Source organism: Miniopterus schreibersii (genome assembly GCF_964146895.1).
Source record: "Miniopterus schreibersii genome assembly, chromosome: 1".
NCBI lineage: Eukaryota > Metazoa > Chordata > Mammalia > Chiroptera > Miniopteridae > Miniopterus > Miniopterus schreibersii.
This window is the reverse complement of record NC_138101.1, coordinates 195,099,840-195,119,251: the sequence shown is the minus strand read 5'-3', so window position 1 is coordinate 195,119,251 and position 19,412 is coordinate 195,099,840. Positions and strand designations below refer to the sequence as shown.

At 55.0% G+C, this 19,412-nt stretch overlaps 1 protein-coding gene across 1 annotated transcript; it reads right to left on the bottom strand.

The window, feature by feature from the left end:
- Positions 1-2,325: 2,325 nt before the first annotated feature.
- Positions 2,326-9,529, bottom strand: LOC308560869 (alpha-1-antichymotrypsin-like). Its single transcript, XM_081145211.1, has 5 exons — positions 9,480-9,529; positions 7,032-7,685; positions 5,001-5,274; positions 3,832-3,982; positions 2,326-2,748 (listed from the first exon to the last, which is right to left on the bottom strand). The coding sequence occupies exons 2-5, from the start codon at positions 7,666-7,668 to the stop codon at positions 2,548-2,550; spliced, it is 1,263 nt and encodes a 420-aa protein (XP_081001337.1). The 5' UTR covers positions 7,669-7,685; positions 9,480-9,529; the 3' UTR covers positions 2,326-2,547.
- Positions 9,530-19,412: the final 9,883 nt, after the last annotated feature.

Sequence of the window (19,412 nt, the reverse complement as noted above, 5' to 3'; positions counted from 1 at the left end):
ACTGCCTGGATAAACACCCACCCAGTTATTTCTTTTTTTTTTTTTTAAATCTTCACCCGAGGGTATTTTTCTTGATTTTAGAGAGACAAGAAGGGAGAGAAAAAGAGAGGAACATTGATGTGAGAGAGAAATATCGATCGGTTGCCTCCCGTACGCACCCTGACCCGGGATCGGCCCACAGCCTGGGCACGCGCCCTGACTGGGAAGCGAACCCACAACCTTCTGGTGCACAGGACGCTCGCCCAGCTGAGCCACACTAGCCAGGGCAGGAGATTCGTTCTTACTGGAGATCTTAGTTATGTCAGCATATGATTTTTTTTTTTCCTTCTTAAGTTGAGAACTTTCACCTTTTCCCCTAAAGGAAGGACTTTACGGCTTCTCTTTGGCATGTTTGAATTGCCCGCATCACTGCTCTCATGCTTGGGGCTATTATTAAGGCAAATAAGGGTGGGTGGATCACCCGCAGGGAGACACTGTAGGCACCGAAGGACTGCTGCATCCCACTGCCTCACCCCTAGGCCCCACCCCGTCCCCTTGGGTACTCTTCTCTTGGTCCTGGGGTGACAACTTTCCTCGGGACCCCTCCCTATGGGCCAGTCTCCTTGGTGAGCTGCCCTTTCTTAGATGACCCCTCAGTGGGGCATCACCCTTCTCTTTTCACCCCCAGGGAACTCATTTTAGGGGACCTCCCCCGACTGCTCTCTTGCCATCCCCGGGGGGCGAATCCTGACTGCCCCCTATGGCCCGGATTTGTGTCTCCTGAAGTCCTGAGCAGATTCCTCGTCTGTCTCCAGGGACCCGGAGAGCTCTGAGTGTGTCCAGACCTGAATGTGTCAGCTTCTCCCGCACGCTGCTCCTCCTGGGGCCCTGTCTCAGGGAGTCCGTCATCATCAGCAGGAGCCAAGCCCAAATGCGGGTTTTTCTCCTTTCTTCCCCACTCGTCACGCCACACTGGTTCTCACAACCTTCGAATCGTCCCCACTCTCTCTCTCTCCAGCTGGGGCCCATTTTTGCCCCATTTCCTTCAATGCACAGCCCACATCCCTGTCCTGGGCCCCGAATCACTTCGACAGAGCAGCTGGAGTCTTTCTAGTGTGCAAATCTGCTCACATCCACTCTCTGTTTAAACTCCTTTAAGGCTGCCTATGGCTCTAAGGAACCATTCCAGAATCCTTACTGAGCTGCCAGGACCTCAGCGGTCCAGCGGCTCCATCATGGCCCCCCCCCCTCAGCCCCTCCATCCGTCCCTCTTCCAGACCTGCCCAACTTCTTTCAGTTTCTTGAAAATGCCCCCATCACTCTTTCTCCTGCCCAGAACACCCTCCTCTCCATTCATCTTCTACTCTTCTTCTGATTGCAGAAGTCACCTCCTCCAGGAAGCCTTCCCTGACTTCCCTGACTGAGTTTGGTGCTCTCTGAGTCTCAGCTTCCAGAGCCTTGTTTTACCATCTATGTTGCCCATCAGACTGTAAGTCCCATGAGGGCCACCACTGTGAAAATCTTTAAGGGCAGAATCGCTTTGTGGCTTAGAGTATGTGACATGGAGCAGGTTGGGATAGCATCCTGCTGGCAATAATCACTAGCTGGGTGGCCTTGGGGGAAATTACTGAGCCTGTGCTCCTCAGTCTCCTCATCTATAAAATGGGATAATAACAGCATCTATCTCATAGGTCCTCACAAGTACTAAATGAGTCTTAGCAGCTGGCCTGGCAGGAAAATCTCAACCCTGTGTTCGCCGTTGTGACATAGTCGCTGCTGCCTGTGTGATCTCTGGAGGCCCCGCAGTTTCAGACCACATCAGTGGAGTGAACGGGTGCCTGATTGCTTTGATTGCAGCGGTATGTTCATTGCTCCTTTGCTCCCAGACCCTCATTCAGGTTGCTGGGGGGACCACTTGTCAGGGGGAGGGCTCAGAACTGGGAACCTGGAAAGTAGCCACTCTCCTCAGGTTGAGGTTACCTGGGGGCTGAAGGAGGATATTCTAGAAGAAGGGAGGCCCAGCTCAGCTGCAGGAGCGAGGGGTCCAGAGGTTGTGCCAGATGTGGTCAGCGTTGGGAGCCCTAGCAAGGGTCAGCACGTGGGCAGATCCAGGGGGAGGGAAAGAGTGACACTGGAGCTGGGTACCAGAAGTAGGAACCAGAAGCAGCAGGTTCCCCTCCTAGTCCTGGGCTTGAGGTCCAGGTTGGCTTGGTCCTGGCCAAGCTGCTGAAGATGAAGGCAGAGGGGCCCAGAGCCTGGCAGTGGGGCTGAGCCCATTTGGGAGACCAGGAGGCTTGGCCCTGGGCACAGACGGCTGCAGTGCATGGCACAAGGAACACGCCCAGTCCAAGGAAGATGGTTTATTGCTGGGGGGGGGGGGCGTCCCAGAGCCTCCGGATAACACTCCACAGACTTCCTGTGCATATAAAAGCCACAAGGCAGTCACTGTCACTTTCCCAAAAAATGAGCAGGCAGGGCCAGCCCCGCCAGCTCCTCGGAGCACAGAGGCCAGGCTGCACCCAGAGACCGGGTGCCCTTAGTGGGGATGCCCACCCCATGGAGAAGGCTCTAAGTTTCATTGGGGTTGGTGACTTTGCCAAAGAAGATGATGCTCTGGGTGTCCTTGGAGAGTATGGAAAACAGAAAGGGCCTGTTGAACTTCACAGTGATCGCTGGAATTTTTATGGACTTGACAATACCTTTGATCCCCGTGGCAGCAGCTGCCTCCGTGCCTGTCTCGGCCACTTTAATCAGGGTCTTGTGGACCACCTGTGAGGACACCAGAGCGTTACCCACCAGAGACGGGTGCGCAGCAGGCAAGCAGCCTGCCTGAGGCGCCTCGATGGGATGGACATTTATCTACCTCGGACCTGTCACCATGCTTGTCAACTTGTTCACTTCGTCTGTTCCTCCCAGAGCCCCGGGCAGCTGGTTTTGCACAGTCCTGATGTGCAGATGTGCAAACTGAGGCTCGGGGCTGTGAGTGACCTGCTAGGGTAAAAGGCAGAGGCACCCTGATCTACATTCCTCTCTGTCTGAGCCCAGAGGCTGAACCCAAATACCTGCGCTTATAGAAGGAGGGGCCAGGGCAATGCCAGGCATCTTCCTGCCAGCTCCTTTCCCTGCCCCTCCACCTGGAAGCAGCTGATGCCAGTGCTTCTTAGAGCCTCACGGGATGGGCTGGCCCTGCTTTCCGCACCTCTCCTGCCCCAGCTTTAATGTCTTTGGGCCTTCGGCTAGTTTGCATAGGATGTGGCTTCACATTCTTGGACCACACAGTCCCCCCACCCCTGCCCTCCCTGCACTTGACCGTCCATTGGCACCCTCTTTAGGAGGTGGGGTGCAGAGGAGGGGAAGGGCTGCCCAGCCGCTCCTCTTTCTGACTCCTCTGCTTCTAGGACCGCAGGGCAAGGCTCCCCAGGGTCTTGATCCTCTTAGTGTGTCTTCATCACAATTGCCGCATAGCCACGGTTACTGCCTGCTGCCTCTTACCTGCTCTGCCCGGCACTGCACACAAGCCAGGACCTAGCACCCCGCTTAGCCAGTGAACAAACTGAGGGGAAGAAGACTTTAATTATGTGCAGCAAAAGGTGGAGCGTGGGATGGGTCCACCGCTGATTCCACCCCAGGCTCTTCCCCATGACTGGCTTCTGTCACATGACACTACAGGGAGCTGGGGACCTGCCCCCAGTACCCTTAGATCCCAGCTCCCCTGGGTTGGGCGGAGTCCCAGGGAGGGTGGTTGGATAATAGAAATGCAATCTGTATGGAAATTCAAATTCCCCAACGTCTGCCAGTCCTTCTTTCCAGCTCCCACACGGAGGGTGACTTGTCCACACTCTAAAGGCTCACCTGAGAGACCGTCAGGTTCTTGGACCCTGTGACTCCTGACAGGTCGGCCTTTTTGGTGAAGATTTTCCTTATGCGCAGCTTGGGGAGGATGGCTTCCAGATTATAGCGGCTGGAGATGGAGAACTTGGGCAGATAGAGTTCTATCGATTTTCTGGAGACGAGAAAGATAAATATGAGCATCGGCTTGACTCGGTGCCCACCTGTCTCCCACCTCACAGTGTGGTCTTCCCTGGTTTCTCTCCGACAAGCCCCTTCTGGCTGGAAATGAGTATTTCTTTCCGCACTTTCTTAACCCCTCATGCTTACTCTTCTTTTTCTTTTTTTAAAAATAGGTATTTTATTGATTTTAGAGAGACAGAGGTAGGGAGAGGGAGAGAGAGTTAGAAACATCCATGAGAGAGAAACATTGATCGGCTGCCTCCTGCACACCCACTGTGGGCATCATGTAGGCAACCTCTTGGTGCCTGGGACAAGGCTCAGCCAACTGAGCCACACTGGCTGGCTGTTCTTAATTCATTCTTTATGCATTCCTGCCCCGCAGTGTGCCAGGGCTGGGGCAGCTCATGCACCTGGTCCTGCCCTTCCCCCGCAAGCTGGCGGTGCAGTGGGAAACCCCTTCAGGCCAACAGAGATTTCACAGCACCCCGGCAGACTGCGCTGGGGCAGGCGGCTTTGTGGGCACCAGGAAGGCTTCCTGCAGGAGGTGACAGCAAGTCTGAGCCAGACGGAGGGGAAGGAACTGGCTGGGTGAAAGAAGGGCAGGCGGCAGATGCATGAACTTGCAGTGCAGAGCTGCTTCTCAGGGGCAGCCTCACCTCTGCCCTCAGCCTGTCACAATTCCTCTGCCCCCTCCACCCTCAAGAGGCCCCGACAGGGGGCGGGCAGGCCTGCAGGTTGGGGGCTGTTTGGAGGATCTCTGGGACTTAGAGCATGTTAGAGTCAGAGGAAGTCGGAGCCGCTGTCCCATCTGATGCTACCATCTAGGGAAGGAAAACCTTCAGGCCTGAGGCCACACGGGCAGCCCAGGGCAAGGCGGCCCCGCTCCGCGCCTGTCCCCCCGCTGCAGGCCCAACCTGGACCTCAGCCACGCCTGCGCCCGTGCGGTGGGGGGAAGGGGAGCAGGGGAAGAGTGGGGGTGACCGCTAGTCCCGGGCCCCGGGGGTCGTCACCTCATCTGCAGCGAAGCTTTCCACCTCCTCAGGGTGTCGGGGAGCAGCGCGGCCTCCACCGTCCGCATCCGGCCCCTGTCCGGGAGGACGAGGAGCGCGCTGTGGCGGCCGGCGCACCCGAGCTCCACCACCGCGCAGGCCAGCGCCTCGTCCCTGAAGTAGGGCGCGGCCAGGTCCTCAAAGCTCATCATGGGCACCTTCACTGACCGCCCCTTACTCACGTAGAACTTGGACTGGAAAGTATCGTGGGGGTCAAAGGGCGTCTCCCACTTGGCTGGAGGCAGAGGAACCGTGGGAGAATTCTGTGAATGCGAGGGCGGCCCTGTCTCCATCCCTCCCCTCGTCCGGCTCCCTGGGCCGTGCAGACACTCCGCACCCCCACAGCCCATCCACAGCTCCTCCTAGGAATGACCTGGCCTCGGTTTGCAAGAACACCTTGGCCGATGGGGAAGCCCCACAGGTAAGGATCAGAAAAAGGGCTGTGAATCCCAGACCTGGTTAACTGTGCTCAGTGAGATACCCACAGGAATCTGGGCACAGGAAATGGGAGAGGGGGGGCTAGGGAAAGGGGAGAGGCATGGTGGTGCGGTGGAAGCTTGGGCCTGGGGAGAAATGGGAACCCCCTGACGGCTTAAAAGATGTAACCAATTGTCCATCACTGGCATTGCAGGGTGGGCACACACCCGGAGCATGTGAAACAGGCTGAAGCATTGGCCAAATGGGAACCCAGAGGGCAGGGCAAGGGTCAACTGAGGACATGGACTCGGGAACCCCCAGCCCCCCAGGAATACTAAGCACTCAGGGTGGTGGGGGGACTTCCTGGGGAGATCGTCCCCCAAATTAGAGACCCGGGGCTTCCTTGGTAATGTGTCACCACCTCCAGTGGGACTCTGTTTTTCACCCCTGCCTGTCCCCATGTCCCTGTTGTTAGAGGCAAGAGAGGAGTGGGAAGCTGGACTGGCTGGCGTGTCCTTGAGTAGGAGAATTCGGAGGAGAGAGTCCCAGGATAGGGCAGGGTGGCAGGAAGGAAAGCTCAGGAGACTCAAAGACCAGACACAGCGGTCAGGCCTGGGTTCCTTTCGCAGAGGAATTGGGATCCCTGTCTTCACTTGCAGATGGAAAGAGGCCCAGGAGGGCTGGCCAGGCCTCAGCCAGGAGTCCCCAGCGCAGGGCTCTCTCTGTGTCTCCACACAGCTCGTGTGTCTCAGGTACTTTACCACCCTCTGACCCAATGATCACCGTGTCCCTATCTACTTTTGTCCCCATTTGGACTGCTGGCTTTATAAGATGGAGTCTACCTGTTTGCATTCTATCCCCTTGATACAGGATGAGGTTTGCTTTTATTGTGTTTCTGTCTATGGGACCAGGCATTGGACCAACTGGGAAGGGGTCTTATCTTGGATATCGCCCTGCCCCAAGGCTCTTCCCAGGTGGTGGACCATTTTCAACGTCAAGAATATAGAAGAGCACAGTCACAGAACTGGGGATGGCCAGGCTCCTTAGAGGCGGTCTTCCTGTGAAGATGGCCATCAGTCCTGCAGGTCGCCCCCACCACTCCTGAGACCAAGGCACTGGCTGGGCTGGGACAGAGCCCAGGTCAGCGGTGTGCACCAGCAACAGGCCAGCCTGAGCACGTCCAAAGCATCCCTTCAGGGAGGAAGCTCAAGTTCCCAGCCCCCACTCCCCACCCCCTGAGTGATTTGGAAGCACAGCTCCTTCCTTCTGGGAGCTGAGCAGGTTCAAGTCAGAATAAAAAGTACCACTCTGACTCAGACTAAGAGATAACAGGCTCCTCTGGAGTTATGTCCTGGAACGACACACTTCTTTGGAAAACCCCAAGAGAAAATGATGCCTATGGGCAGGGGGTTGGGGCACAGTGCCCATGTCCCCTCTCCACACCACCCCACAAGCCCAGGGCACCCTCCTCTATAGCAGTTTCTCTAATAACACAGATGGCTGGGCCAGGAGAGCAATAGCCCTGAGGGCTACTTAATAAAGTCTGCTTCCTTCCGAAGCCCACGCCTGCCTCACCTTTAAAGAAGATGTAATTCACCAGGACCATCGCGGTGCTTGAGTCAAGGTGGCTGATCAGATCCACAATTTTCCCCTGGGTTTTCTCCCTCACATAGTCGTTGATGAGCTTCTTGGTAGCGGTGGAATTCTGGAAGTTGGTGGAGAAAGCCTCAGAGGCGTACAGTTCCTTGGCATCATTCCTGAACTGGTCCCGTAGCTTCAGCTGCTCATCGGCGAACATGGCATTGCTCACACTCAGCTGCAGCTGGCTGCTGGGTTGGCTGAGGGTTCGCAGGAGGTGCTGGAAGCCCTGGTGGATTTCCGTCTCTGAGATCTCCTTGAGGTTGAACTTGAGGCCTTTGAGGATCTCGGTCTGGGTGGTGCCCCTGGCCCCCAGGGACAGGAAGGCCAAGGCGATGGAGATGCTCATCGGGGAGAAGAAGACATTCTTATTGGGATTCTTCAAAGCCAACTGCTTGTAGAGGCTGAAGGCAAAGTCGGTGTTGCTGGAGGCTAGTCTGAGGTTGTCCACAGGTGCCTCATTGTGATGGTCCTCTTGGGTCATGTTCTGCTGGTCAAGAATCCCATCTGGGAGGCTGTGGACAGTGGGGCAGAGCCCAGCCACCAGGAGCCCCACAACCAGGAGAAATGACATTCCTTCTGCCCTCAACTCTGAAAAGCAAAGCTCCTTTAAGTCTCGGAGAGCCCAGTGGTGCCCTGACCACCTCCCACTGCCTCCCACATGGCCTGTTTTCTGTTCTCTCCCTCTGCTAGCTTTGTGACTCCCAGGGGTCGGCAGTCTCCTGGGCACCCAATATACGTAATTATGCTCTGCTCCCTCTCACATTTTGAGGTAAGCACTGAAATTGTTGCCATTTTCCCCCAGTGGAGAAACTGGGCACAGAGAGGTGAAGGGGCTTGCCCAAGGTCACACAGCAAGGAAGTAGCAGAGCGGAGGCGAAAGCTCGGTTTGCCTGGCTCCTAGGTGGGGCAGCTCGTGATGGGGGTAAGGCAGTGGCCATTCAGAACAGGTCCTCCTCGTGTTTGGTGAGCAGACACCAGCAAGAAGGGCCTAGGAAGCATGAACTGGTTTGGTGTATATCCCTTGTCCACCGCCCAAGTTGAACTCCAAGAAGGAGCCCTGGGCAGAGTCAGAGACCACAGCCCTGCTCCTGGCCTTCGATGACACATGGCAGGTGTTCTCTGCGTGGTGCCGGTGGCAGTAAGGGCTCATTCAGAGAAAGCACGGGAAGCAGAGCTATAGCCTGATGGCCCTGATAAGGGTTGGTGCAAAGGCTAAAAAAGGCAGAATGTTCTTTTCGGCCTCTACCAGGTTCACAACAAACAGGTATTTCCACCTTTTCTACCACATGCCTGGAAAGGGCTCCTGGTGGGGAGAGAACAGTGTGGGATCCAGAGTCCCAGAATCCTGGACTAGGATTTCATTTTGGCCCCTTGTGATTGCTGGGTGGTGACAAGTAAGTGACTGAACCTCTCTGAGCCTCAATTCTCATGTCAATGAGCATGTTGAGGAGCTCAGGTGAGACGAATGATGAAGGTGCCTGGCTCCTCACAGGTGTTCTAGGGACGTTGGCTTCTGCCACAGGTCCCCACTCTGAAACTACAAGCCAGAGGGAAACCAGAAAGACACAGCGTTCAAGGCCACTGACTGCAGCAAACAGGGTTATTACATTTAGCCTCTGCCCACTCAGGCCCAGGGTTCAGAGGGCAAAGGGCAGCTTGGGTGGTGGGGAGGGAAGAGGAGGGGAGAGGACAGGACACCGGGCTGAGCTGATTACCATCCTGAAGGCGGCAGAATTTGGACAAGCCCAGGGACAGAGGCAATTCAGTCACCTCAACTGCTTACTCCCTGGCTTATGTAACCATTTCTTTGGAAAAGAGTTAAACTTGTTTTTCCCCAAAAATTACTTCTGGACAAAAAAAGGCTTGTCTGGGCAAGTTGGCAGCCAGCTCTGTTGCTGAGCAGCCTGTCTTTTAGGTTGCTGGACAGCAGCCGGCTTGTCTGCTGGTGCCCAGGGATGACCCCCAATGAGTCCCTGTGGCCTCTGCCCAGAGGGACCCAAGGCAGTCATTCTGTCTGCACCACCTCTGAGGGCAGCCCCCTGTACCAGGCAAGGGGAGGCCCCTCCTGCCCCTCAGAGAGCTCTCATCCTGAGGGTGGATACACAGCTCTATGGGATGCCCAGCTGACTCAAAGCAGAATCCAAGTGTCAGGGCCAGAAATGACTCCAGACCCCTCATGGCCCATCCACCCCTTTGCAGGTGTAAAACTCAGACCCAGACAGGGGACTGTCTTCAGAGGGCACCAGGCCTGGCCCCCTGCACTCTGGCATACCTCCTCCTGCCTCCCTCCTGCCACACCGTCCATGGCTCCAGGCCAAGACCTGGAATAACCCTGGGCAAGTGGATTCCTTTGTTCGCCGTATGCTCAGCAACTTGGATTACCTGTCTCAGAGAGCCGGGTGTAGTTAGCGGATGCCAAGCTGCCGCCTGCCCGGAGCGCTGGATTCTCGTGGGTGCTAATGCTTATTTATCCCTGCCAAGGACTCCTCCCCTTGCTTGGGAAATGTTGGTGGGAACACCAAGCGTTCAGTTCTCAGACTAGAAATGGAAAAATGAGCATTTCTGGCAACATGGATTTATGAGATCTACTCCAATAATCCAGTACCAGGAACGGCTGACTTTTTGTCTCCTAAAAAGAAAACAAAACCTTTCCTTTGCTAGTTTTTTCTTTGTTTATGAAATACTCATTGAGGAACATGTGAAAACCCAGGAAAATATAGAGCAGGACATTGAAAAAATGTCCTTATCACCCAGGGAAAGTCTCAGCTAAGATTTTTTGTGTCATTTTTCTTTTTTAAAAAAATATGTCTTTATTGATTTCAGAGAGAGGAGGGGAGAGGGAAAGAGAGAGAGAGAGAGAGAAACATCAATGATGAGAGTCATTGATCGGCTGCCTCCTGCACGCCCCCTACTGGGGACCAAGCCCGCAACCGGGGCATGTGCCCTGACCGGGAATTGAACCCCGATCTCCTGGATCCTAGGTTGATGCTCAATCTCTGAGCCACACCCGGCTGGGTTATGTCATTTTTCTTTGAAGTGTGTGTGTGATATGAATCTCCTACAGAAACTCAGACATAGTTCTTAAAAATGCAAGACTCTTTATTTTCTTATAGCTCCTTTTGCATTTTGAGGTACCTCTCCCCAATTCCTAGAGATGTTGTTAGTGTGAGACCCCAAGCATATGGAGAGCAGAGGTATCCTGGGGCCTCTGGTCTCTAGCACCGTCTGTCTTCGGGGGCTTCTCTCCACTACAGGGTCACCCTGAGAGCTGGTTGTCCCTCATTCATGACCTGGAGGTCTCTTCAGATCTCTCTCTGAGCTCATCACAGGCCTTTCTCGGGTTCATAGGAAAAACCTTCCCCTTGGTCCCTAAGCGTGACAACCCTCCATCCATGACAGCCTCTGAGAAACCTCCATGGAACCCCGACACAGAGCACGGTCTGCAAACCCCTGGGTTAGTGGTGAGGGAGTGGCTTTAGCATGAGGAAAACTGGACTCTGAATGAACCACTCACCAGCTGTGTGACCTCAAGCAACTTACTGGAAATCCCTGTCTTCATTCCTTCTCTATAAAACAGAGGTAACATTTTCCTGGCAGGCTGGTTATAAAGATTAAGTGAAATAATAATAAATGTAAGCTCTATTAGGCCGGATTTTTGTTTGTTTGTTTGTTTTGTGTAATGCTGTGTTCTTCGAGTCCTTAATAAATACTTGTTGACTGTAAAGCTGAGGTTGACCAAGAAGAGTTTGGCCCATCCTCCCTGCAATGATGACTTATGTCCTTTTAAGCTCCAAATCTTTTCAGAATTGAATACATATTTTTAAGTTACACTGAATCCCAAAGAAAAGTTGCAAAACAAGACTGGATGGAGGCAGTGGGCTGACCTGGTGGCTCTAGGGGCCACTGAGGCTGCAGTGTCACTGTAGCCTGTGTGTCTCATGAGTCAGCGGTCCCTTGGAAATGTGACCCCCATCATATTTATTTTTCATTTTTTAAAAATTTATCTTCAGCCCGGCCGAGCGTGGCTCAGCAGTTGAGCGTCTACCTAGGATCGAGGCGATCGGGGTTCGATTCCCGGTCAGGGCACATGCCCGGGTTGCGGGTTCGATCAATGACTCTCTCATCATTGATGTTTCTATCTCTCCCTCTCCCTCTCCATTTCTCTCTCTGAAATCAATAAAGATATATATATATTTTTAAATTATCTTCATTGTTGAAAGTATACAGCTGTCTCCCTTCCCTCAACATTGACCCCCTTTACCCTGCACCTGCCTTCCTCACCCCCGCAGGCCTTCCCCACACTATTGTCTGTGTCCATGGGTGATGCATATATGCATATAAGTTCTTTGGTTAATCTCCCCCCACCCCCACCCCCTTCCCTCTGAGATTGATCAGCCTGTTCCATGCTTCAGTGTCTCTGGATCTATTTTGTTCATCAGTTTATTTTGTTCATCAGATTCCACATATGAGTAAGATCGTGTGACACTTGCCTTTCTCTGACTGGCTTATTTCGCTTAGCATAATACTCTCCAATGACCCCCAGCATATTCCTGAACCCCACCACAAAAGGAAGCAAAAAATATTAGAGGTCTACTGGTGTCTGCAGATATGCCCCTGCCCGTGAAGAAGAGAGCTTTGACACACTTGCTATACTCAAAGTGTGGTTTGGGGACCAGCAGCAGGAAGCTTGTTAGAAAGACAAACCCTTGGGACCCAGTGCAGACCTGCTAATTCAGAACTTGAACCCCGAGGAGCTGCCAGGCCATGTGTGTGCAACTTACAGGCTGCAGAGCACTGCTCTAGAGGCTAAGCAGGGGAAGGCAAGCAGAATGTGTCACCCAGAACGTGCCCCTTTGGCTACCCTTTTGGAAGGAACATTTACATTCATAAGGGAAATCTCCATTGTGAAGCTGCTTCCCTCCCTGTACCAGGAAAAGCAAGGTGAGTGCATCCCTAGAAGCCCACCAGTGGAGAAGGCAAGGACTTACATCTGCGTCACAACCGCGCTCTTGGTTATGGTGCTCTTCCCGGTCACCTCCCATAGGGCTCCTCCCTCCCCCGATGTCTCCTTTTGTCTTTAGCTGAAGATGATAGTTAAGGTGATGGCTTGGGCCATTTGGGGGAGTTCCTTGGTTTTTTTAGGTCTCTCCCATGTAGACAGGAGCTCCTGGTCATGCGTTCCTGCAGGAGCCAGGGGTTTGGGTGGAAGGAAACATTTCAACATCTGCTCTCATGCTTGCCCAGGGCCCCCAGCTGTTAAGTGATGGAGTTGGTGATAATTGGGCAACACCAACCCAATGCCAAATTCAGGCTCTCTTCATCCTTTCTTGCTCTTTCTTTTAAAAAAGGAAGGGAAGGGAAGGGAAGGGAAGGGAAGGGAAGGGAAGGGAAGGGAAGGGAAGGGAAGGGAAGGGAAGGGAAGGGAAGGGAAGGGAAGGGAAGGGAAGGGAAGGGAAGGGAAGGGAAGGGAAGGGAAGGGAAGGGGAGGGAAGGGAAGGGAAGGGAAGGGGAGGGAAGGGGGAAGGGGAGGGGAGGGGAGGGGAGGGGAGGGGAGGGGAGGGGAGGGGAGGGGAGGGGAGGGGAGGGGAGGGGAGGGGGGAGGGGAAAGGGAAGGGAAACACATGAGAGAAAATGACGTCGGGAGTAAATTCCTGGGTGGGTGTTGGGGTCACTGTGGATCTGTGTAGGGAAGGTTGCCTCCTTTATGTGGAGTGGAGTCTCAACTGAATGGGAGCTCTGTCCCCATCAGTCACCACCTCCCATCTGTGACTGTGAATAGACATGTCCCTCCTACTTGAAATGGACCCAGATGGGCAGCCCAAGGAGAGCTGAAGGGGTCATCCTGGCTTTGGTGGGGTCAGAGCCAGGGTTTCCAAGGCTCAGGAAGCCCAGAGGTATACGGGCGTAGAGGCGGGCACAGGCCCAAAGTGGTACCAGCTTTTGGGGCCCATGGGAGTGTGGCCATAGCATCTGTCTCACACGTGAGGAGATGAAAGGCGTACCGCATGTGCTAGCAGGTGCTCCGTCCTCAGGATGGTCACTCTCACTGTCCCCAGACACACATGGAGTCCGGGGAATGGGACTGACGTGGACTTTACAAGCTTGACCTTCGTGATGTTGTTAACTATTTCCCACAGCCCTTTGTGTTGCTACTTCTGACTCCTGACTGCTGACCTGGCACAGGTGGGCTACAGAGAACCTTAGGAAGAGTCCCCACCTGGGCTGGGATTGCAAATGGAGACAAGTGTGCCTCTAGGGCTCAATCAGGGTGGGGATAGACAGCAGGAATCCAAGTAGGAGGGTGTCCCACCACCCTGGGGAAGATAAGGCCAGGAGGGACCGGTGCTGGTTCCTTCCTCCTTCCTGGGGGTGCAGGAGGCAGGGCCATGGGAGGGGCCTGGCATCCTGGTTCGGCCACCATGGGTTAGCTGTGTGACTTTAGGCCAGTTACTTCACCTCTCTGAACCCCTGTTGTTAATCAGAGCTCCTGAAAGGATTCTCAGGAGGAAGAAATGAAATATTGGCAACTGCCCAAACCTCAGAACAGGTCCTGTCTTCTCTCTCACAGGCCGGTGGACTTGGCTCTCAGTTGGAAAAGTACAGAGACCCCAGCCCACCGTGGCCTGACACCCAGGCCACTCTCTAGCTGTGTTTGCACTGACCCGGTTCGTGGTCTCCGGGCAGATGCTGGCGGCAGATCCTGTCAGCGCAGCTCGCGTGGCCCTGCGTGGAGTGAGAGGCCCCTGCAGGAGTATTTGGCAGGAGCAGGGAAAATTCCTGTGTCTGCCTTGCAGGCTGCTTAGTCAGTCCCTCCTGTGTGCCCTGTCTTGCTTTGCTCTGAGGACGGGCGACCACTGCAGCTGGCCAGCACCGGCTTCTATGTCAGCACTCCTTCCTTCCCACCGAAGGTGACGCCTGGGAGTTCCTGGGAAACGGGGACCTGGGGACAGAGCAGCCCGCCCCGTCTTACCACTCGCCCGCCTTCCACACTCGGGCCTTCCTTTCTGTGAAGTGGGGCAGGAACACCCTCCCCACGCACCCATGTATTCAGTCAGTCAGGCCACCCATTTTCTATTAAGACGACTAGGAGGGTAATTCCTCTGCTGGATCCTGCGGTTACAATATTCTGGTCACTTTAAAGATGTGTCTTTGAAAATCCTGACTTCAAGAGTTGGACCCACTTAGGGACTTTTTTTAATGAAGGGAGTAAGGCAGAGGGATAGAGTACTATTTCCAAGCTACTGGGTTATAAAATGACCACGGCTGCTCCCGTCTTAGGTTTCCCCTCCTTCCCCCCCCCCCCCCCCACGCACTCCACGAGAAGCCGCGTCTGAGCAGCCCTGTGACTAGGCCCAGCAGTCGGGGAGCTGAGGCTTCTCGCCAACAGCCACGTGATGAACTTGGACGTAGAATTCCAGCCCTTGTCAGGCCTTTGGGGACTGCAGCCCCGGCCCATGACTTGTCCACAAGCTCATGAGAGACCCTGAGCCAGGACCACGCAGCCCACCCCTCCGAAACTGAGAGACAGCGAGCTGTCGGGGGGCTCCAAGCTGCAAACCTTCGGAGTGAGTCGCTGCAGCTGCGGCCTAACCCACGCCCGCATCGCCTGCCGCTCGCTCTTAGGATCGGGACGGCAGCAGGCGGAGGAACCTGAGAGTGACGTGAGAAAAGGGTCGGTTTCCCCACGAGCCTGGGCCACCTGCTGGTGCCTCGGTGAATGGGTGTCCTTCAGCCTTCCCTGTTTTTTCAGGGCACCCACCCACAGAGGCCAGTGGCGATGGTGATGTCATCACAGCTGTGCTGTTCTTTCTGCTAAGGGCTCTCACAACACCTTCTGAAGCGGGCTCAATCATTCTGCTTCACATACGAGAAACTGAAGACAGAGAGGTGAGGCGAGTTCCCAAGGTCCCAGCGGTCAGTGCCCAGCTGGGACCCCGCACCTGGCTCCCAGCCCACACCCTCGAGCCCTCCAGGGAGCGCAGCGCCACCGGGGACGCCTCTGCCCCTTTCTCAGCCTCGAGACTCAGCCACCAGACAGGAGCAGCCCAGCAGGGGGGTGGAGGCCTCTGGACCCCAGCCTGAGGCTTTGCCCATGCTCTGCCAGCCTTTGGAAAGATCCTGGCACATGGTCCAGAAAACCTGGGCTTGCAACCCGGCGATACCAATTATTGGTCACGGGGGCAGTGGCGGGTTTCTGATTTAGGGGCCCAGGGGTGTGAAGGTGCCTGCGGGCTGTAGGGGTCTTTGTTAACCTGGGTGCTGTTAACTCCCACTTCCCCTAGCTCCCCCGCCCCCCAAGCAGACCGGTCTGGCCTCAGACACCCTCCCAGACCACAGGGACTCTCCATTCTCCCCCAGCAGGGTGGTCTCTGCCTGCCACGTTTTCTGTCACATCGGTCACCTCTCACCTCTTACCTGGTGTGCTGAAGCCCTTTCCATGTTTCACAGGTTTGTGGTAACCAGAATTTTGACACCAGTGCCGACTAGGTGACCTCTCCCACTGATCACGCCCTAAATAAAACCCCTGCTGTTCTCTGCTCCCCAGTCTCAGCAAAGCTGCCCGTCTCCCAGCTTGGCCAGGGGGCTGGGGTCACCCTCCCTCTCTCCTCCCATTCATTGTGGGTTGGGACCACCCTCTTTCACATCCAGGAACCCACTCCCTGCTCTCCGTCTCTGCCGCCCACACTCTGGACCCAGCTGCTAGTCCTGTTCCCTGGGCAGTGACGCTGAGCAGTCTGCACGCCTCCTGCTGACCCCTACCCCCCACTTTCTGGCCAGCCTGTTTCCTCCCCAGTCTCCAGAATATTTTTAAGCATACAGGCCATTCAGGGCATTCTCCCGCTTGAAGGCTCCCTGGTCCAGAAGGGCCCCGGTGGCCTGGCCCCACCCTCCTCCGCAGCCGGGGGACCAGCCGTGCAGGGCCCTGCACGCATTCTCTCCAGCAGAGTTGTCTCTGCACAGTCCATGGGCCCCTCAACTTGAGCGAGGAGAAGAGAGGATTCCAACTCCCATACAAACCAGGGGCCTCGGGAACGTTCTGTCTCAGGCTTCCGTTTGATGCGATCACAGATGAATCGTCTTTGCTCTACTCCAGAATGCACAGCACGTGGCAGGAAGCCCCCCTGGTCCCTCCTGGTGGACCGGACCTGTTCGCATTCCCCTTACAGCAAGCAGTCTTCTCCTGCTGTCCCCGTGACTGACTTCCCTCCTCTCTGCACGAGGACCGTGGGCTTCTGGCCGTCGGGACGACTGCTTCTCACTCACTCTCATTTCCTACAGAGACAGCTGCCAGATTTGGTGACCAACAGGCCTCACACTTCCTAGGATATACCCGCACTGAGAAGTAGTCCAACCTGGCGGTCACATGTACCTGGGTGACTTTATGGTATCAGCAGCCCCACCTGCAGGGCAGGCTCAGGCTGTGCACACTAGGGGCTGCTGCTCAGGAACAGGGTGATCTTAGGCACTGGGCTGAGGACCTGTAGAGGCCTGGAATCTTCTGGAGCCTTCCCTCACTTAGCACTTCCATTCATTCATCCAGCTTTTGTGGAGAGCCCACTTTGGGCCGAGGCTGGTGCTGGGCACTGGGGTCCAGAGATGATCTGAGCTCTCACGGACTCTGTGGTATATGAGACACAGGCAGGCGAGGGATGGTGACTGCACGGTGTGGAAGGTGACAGAGGAGGGCGTGGGGGGCAGTGGGAGTCTGGAGATGGGTCTGGGGTAGTCAGGAAGGCTCCACCGAGGAAGAGCTCTGGCCAGAGTCCTAAGGAAGTGCCTCGCCCTGGTTTGTGACACTGGTTACTTGCCCATGTCTGCTGGGCTTACCAGTGCATCCCGTGCTGGCTCCGTGTTGAGCCCCTGCAGGCTCCCCATCAGCAATGGCCTTTGGAGAATGAGCTGATAAGTAGATATAGGCTGGGCATGGCTGTTTAGTGGGGCATGAAGTGTTTGCCAGGAAGACCAAGGTCATGATTTCTGGTCTGGGTCCCTGCAGGGGGAGGCAGGGGAAGGAGTCCGGGCCCTGGCACTGCTCCTCCCTGGGCTGGTGGCAGTGGCTCACAGAAGGAGGTCCTGAGAGTTTATGTGATCAGAGAGAGACATAAAAGTGTTTCCCTAAGAACAAGAATGAACTTGGCAATACGGGGTGGCTGTTCCGGGTTAAATCATGTCCCTCCCAAACTCATATGTTGAAATCTCAACTCCCAGTAACTCAGAACGTGACTGTTTAGAGATAGGGCCTTAAAGCAGTGATGACGTGAGTGAGCTCAGTGGGTGGGTCCTAATCCACTATGACCCGTGGAGACTGGAGATGAGGAGAATCTGATGCAGACTCTTAGACAAAGGACCACATGAGGACACAGAGAGGAAACAGCCATTTGCAAGCCAAGGAGGGAGACCTCAGAAGGCACCAGCCCTGCCGGCATCTTGATCTGGACTTCCAGCCTCCAGGACCGTGGGGATACATCTCTGTGTTAGGCTGCCTGGTCTCAGGTACTTTGTTATGACAGCCCTAGCAAACTAATACTAGTGACTAAGAAAGAGGGTCCTGGGAGGGACAGTCATGGAGGGACAGACCCGGTACCTTTTCACTGGATAGAGTGATGGGATCAATCAGAGGGGCGGCCAGGGAGGTGTTGGAGCAGGAGTGGATGGATGTGAGCACCCCCTAGAGGGTTGCGTGGTGATGTTTACTGATGTGCACATGGGACATTGAGGGACAAGAAGGGGTCCAGGGGAGGCCAGGGTGTGGCATGATAGCCAAACTATTCTGAAATCAGGATGGGAGAGAACAGACAAACCACCATCCTGTGCTCAGCATCCCTGTCCCTGGGCTGCAAGCACCTCCCCTCCTTCCCTCACACTGATCCCGACCGAGGTGTCTGGTTTCTCGTACACACTGCAGATCACTCAGCGTCAGGCTCTTCTCGAGCCACTGTTCCCTCTGCGTTAAAGTCCCAAATTGCTGTCTGTTGAAGTCCTATTCGACAATGCCACCTCTGAGAAAGCTTTCCTGACCCCCAGAAGTTCATTCCCTCTCTCTTTCTCTCTGAGCAGCTATACCATTGTGTTCACCCCAGGATCATGTGACAATTGAGTTATGTGACCCGCCAGGACACCCAGCAGGGTGCTTCAGGGCATGACACGCAGTGTAGGCCCCCGAGGCGGCACTCAGAGCCCATCCCAATCTCACACACAACAGGTGCTTTGTGATCATTTGTCCAGTAAACTTTAGATAGCATTGGACCTTGGCCTTACACATGTCACACAGGCAGAGCCTCCCCCTGACCTTGGACAGGCTGGGTAAACAATCAGAGAGATATTTGCCAAAAGAGATGAGGCATTTCACAAGGGAAAGGCACACAGGAGCGGGTCTGACCCCACGAGGAGGCCCAATCCTGAAAAGCTATCCTGAGCTTAAATCACAAGTGCAGACAAGCTGTCTGGGTTGGGATGCAGACATCAGCACTGCCACCAGCCAGCATATGCCAGCTGGGTCCCGGAGCCAGGGCCTCTCATTGTCATCAGCTGGAGGGCTCTGGGCGGGCACTTCAGTGCCCCTCTGTAAAATGGGTACAACTGATATGCCCTGCAGGGTTATTCAGGGATTAATGAGATAGATCACAGATGCAAAGTGTCCCTCTGGCTGGCACACAGTAGGGGCTTAGTGCTTTCGGGAACCGTCAAAGCTTGGGGTTCCAATCTTATTAGTCCTAAGGGGCACCCTTCTGTGATACAGTCCAGACTCCAGGGTCAGAGTGGCGGCAGCAGCCTCATGGAGAGCCAGCCAGGGACATGCATGCAAAGTGAGGTGGGCAGACATTCAGAGGGTCCGAGGTGGGGGCAGCTGGTTTAGGGGACAGCTTGAGACTGAGTGAAGGACTCACTTGACTCTTTAACGTGTCTGATCCCCTTCATTGGATGGACAAGGAAATGGGGTGGGTTTTGTAAAGGAGAGCAAGCCTATCTGGACCACGAGGGAGCTTATGGCCAACATGCGCCTGACTCGGGCTTCTGTTTCCTGGTCACGTCCACCCTGCAGCAGAGCACAGGGCTAACTGGGTGGGTCTGGGGCCACAGTTCAGGTCAAATCCTGCCTCCACCCCTTAGGAGCTATGTGACTAGGTAAGCCATCCGCTCTGCAAGCCTCGCCTTCCCCATCTGTAAAGTGGGGATAACAGCACCTGCTTCATAGGGCACATTGTAAAGGGCACTGCAACCACCCAGGTGAAGTGCCTCGTACCTAGCCCGGAACATGATAAGCTATTAATGTCACCATTCTCAGAGCTACTTCCATAAGGACAGTGACACCAG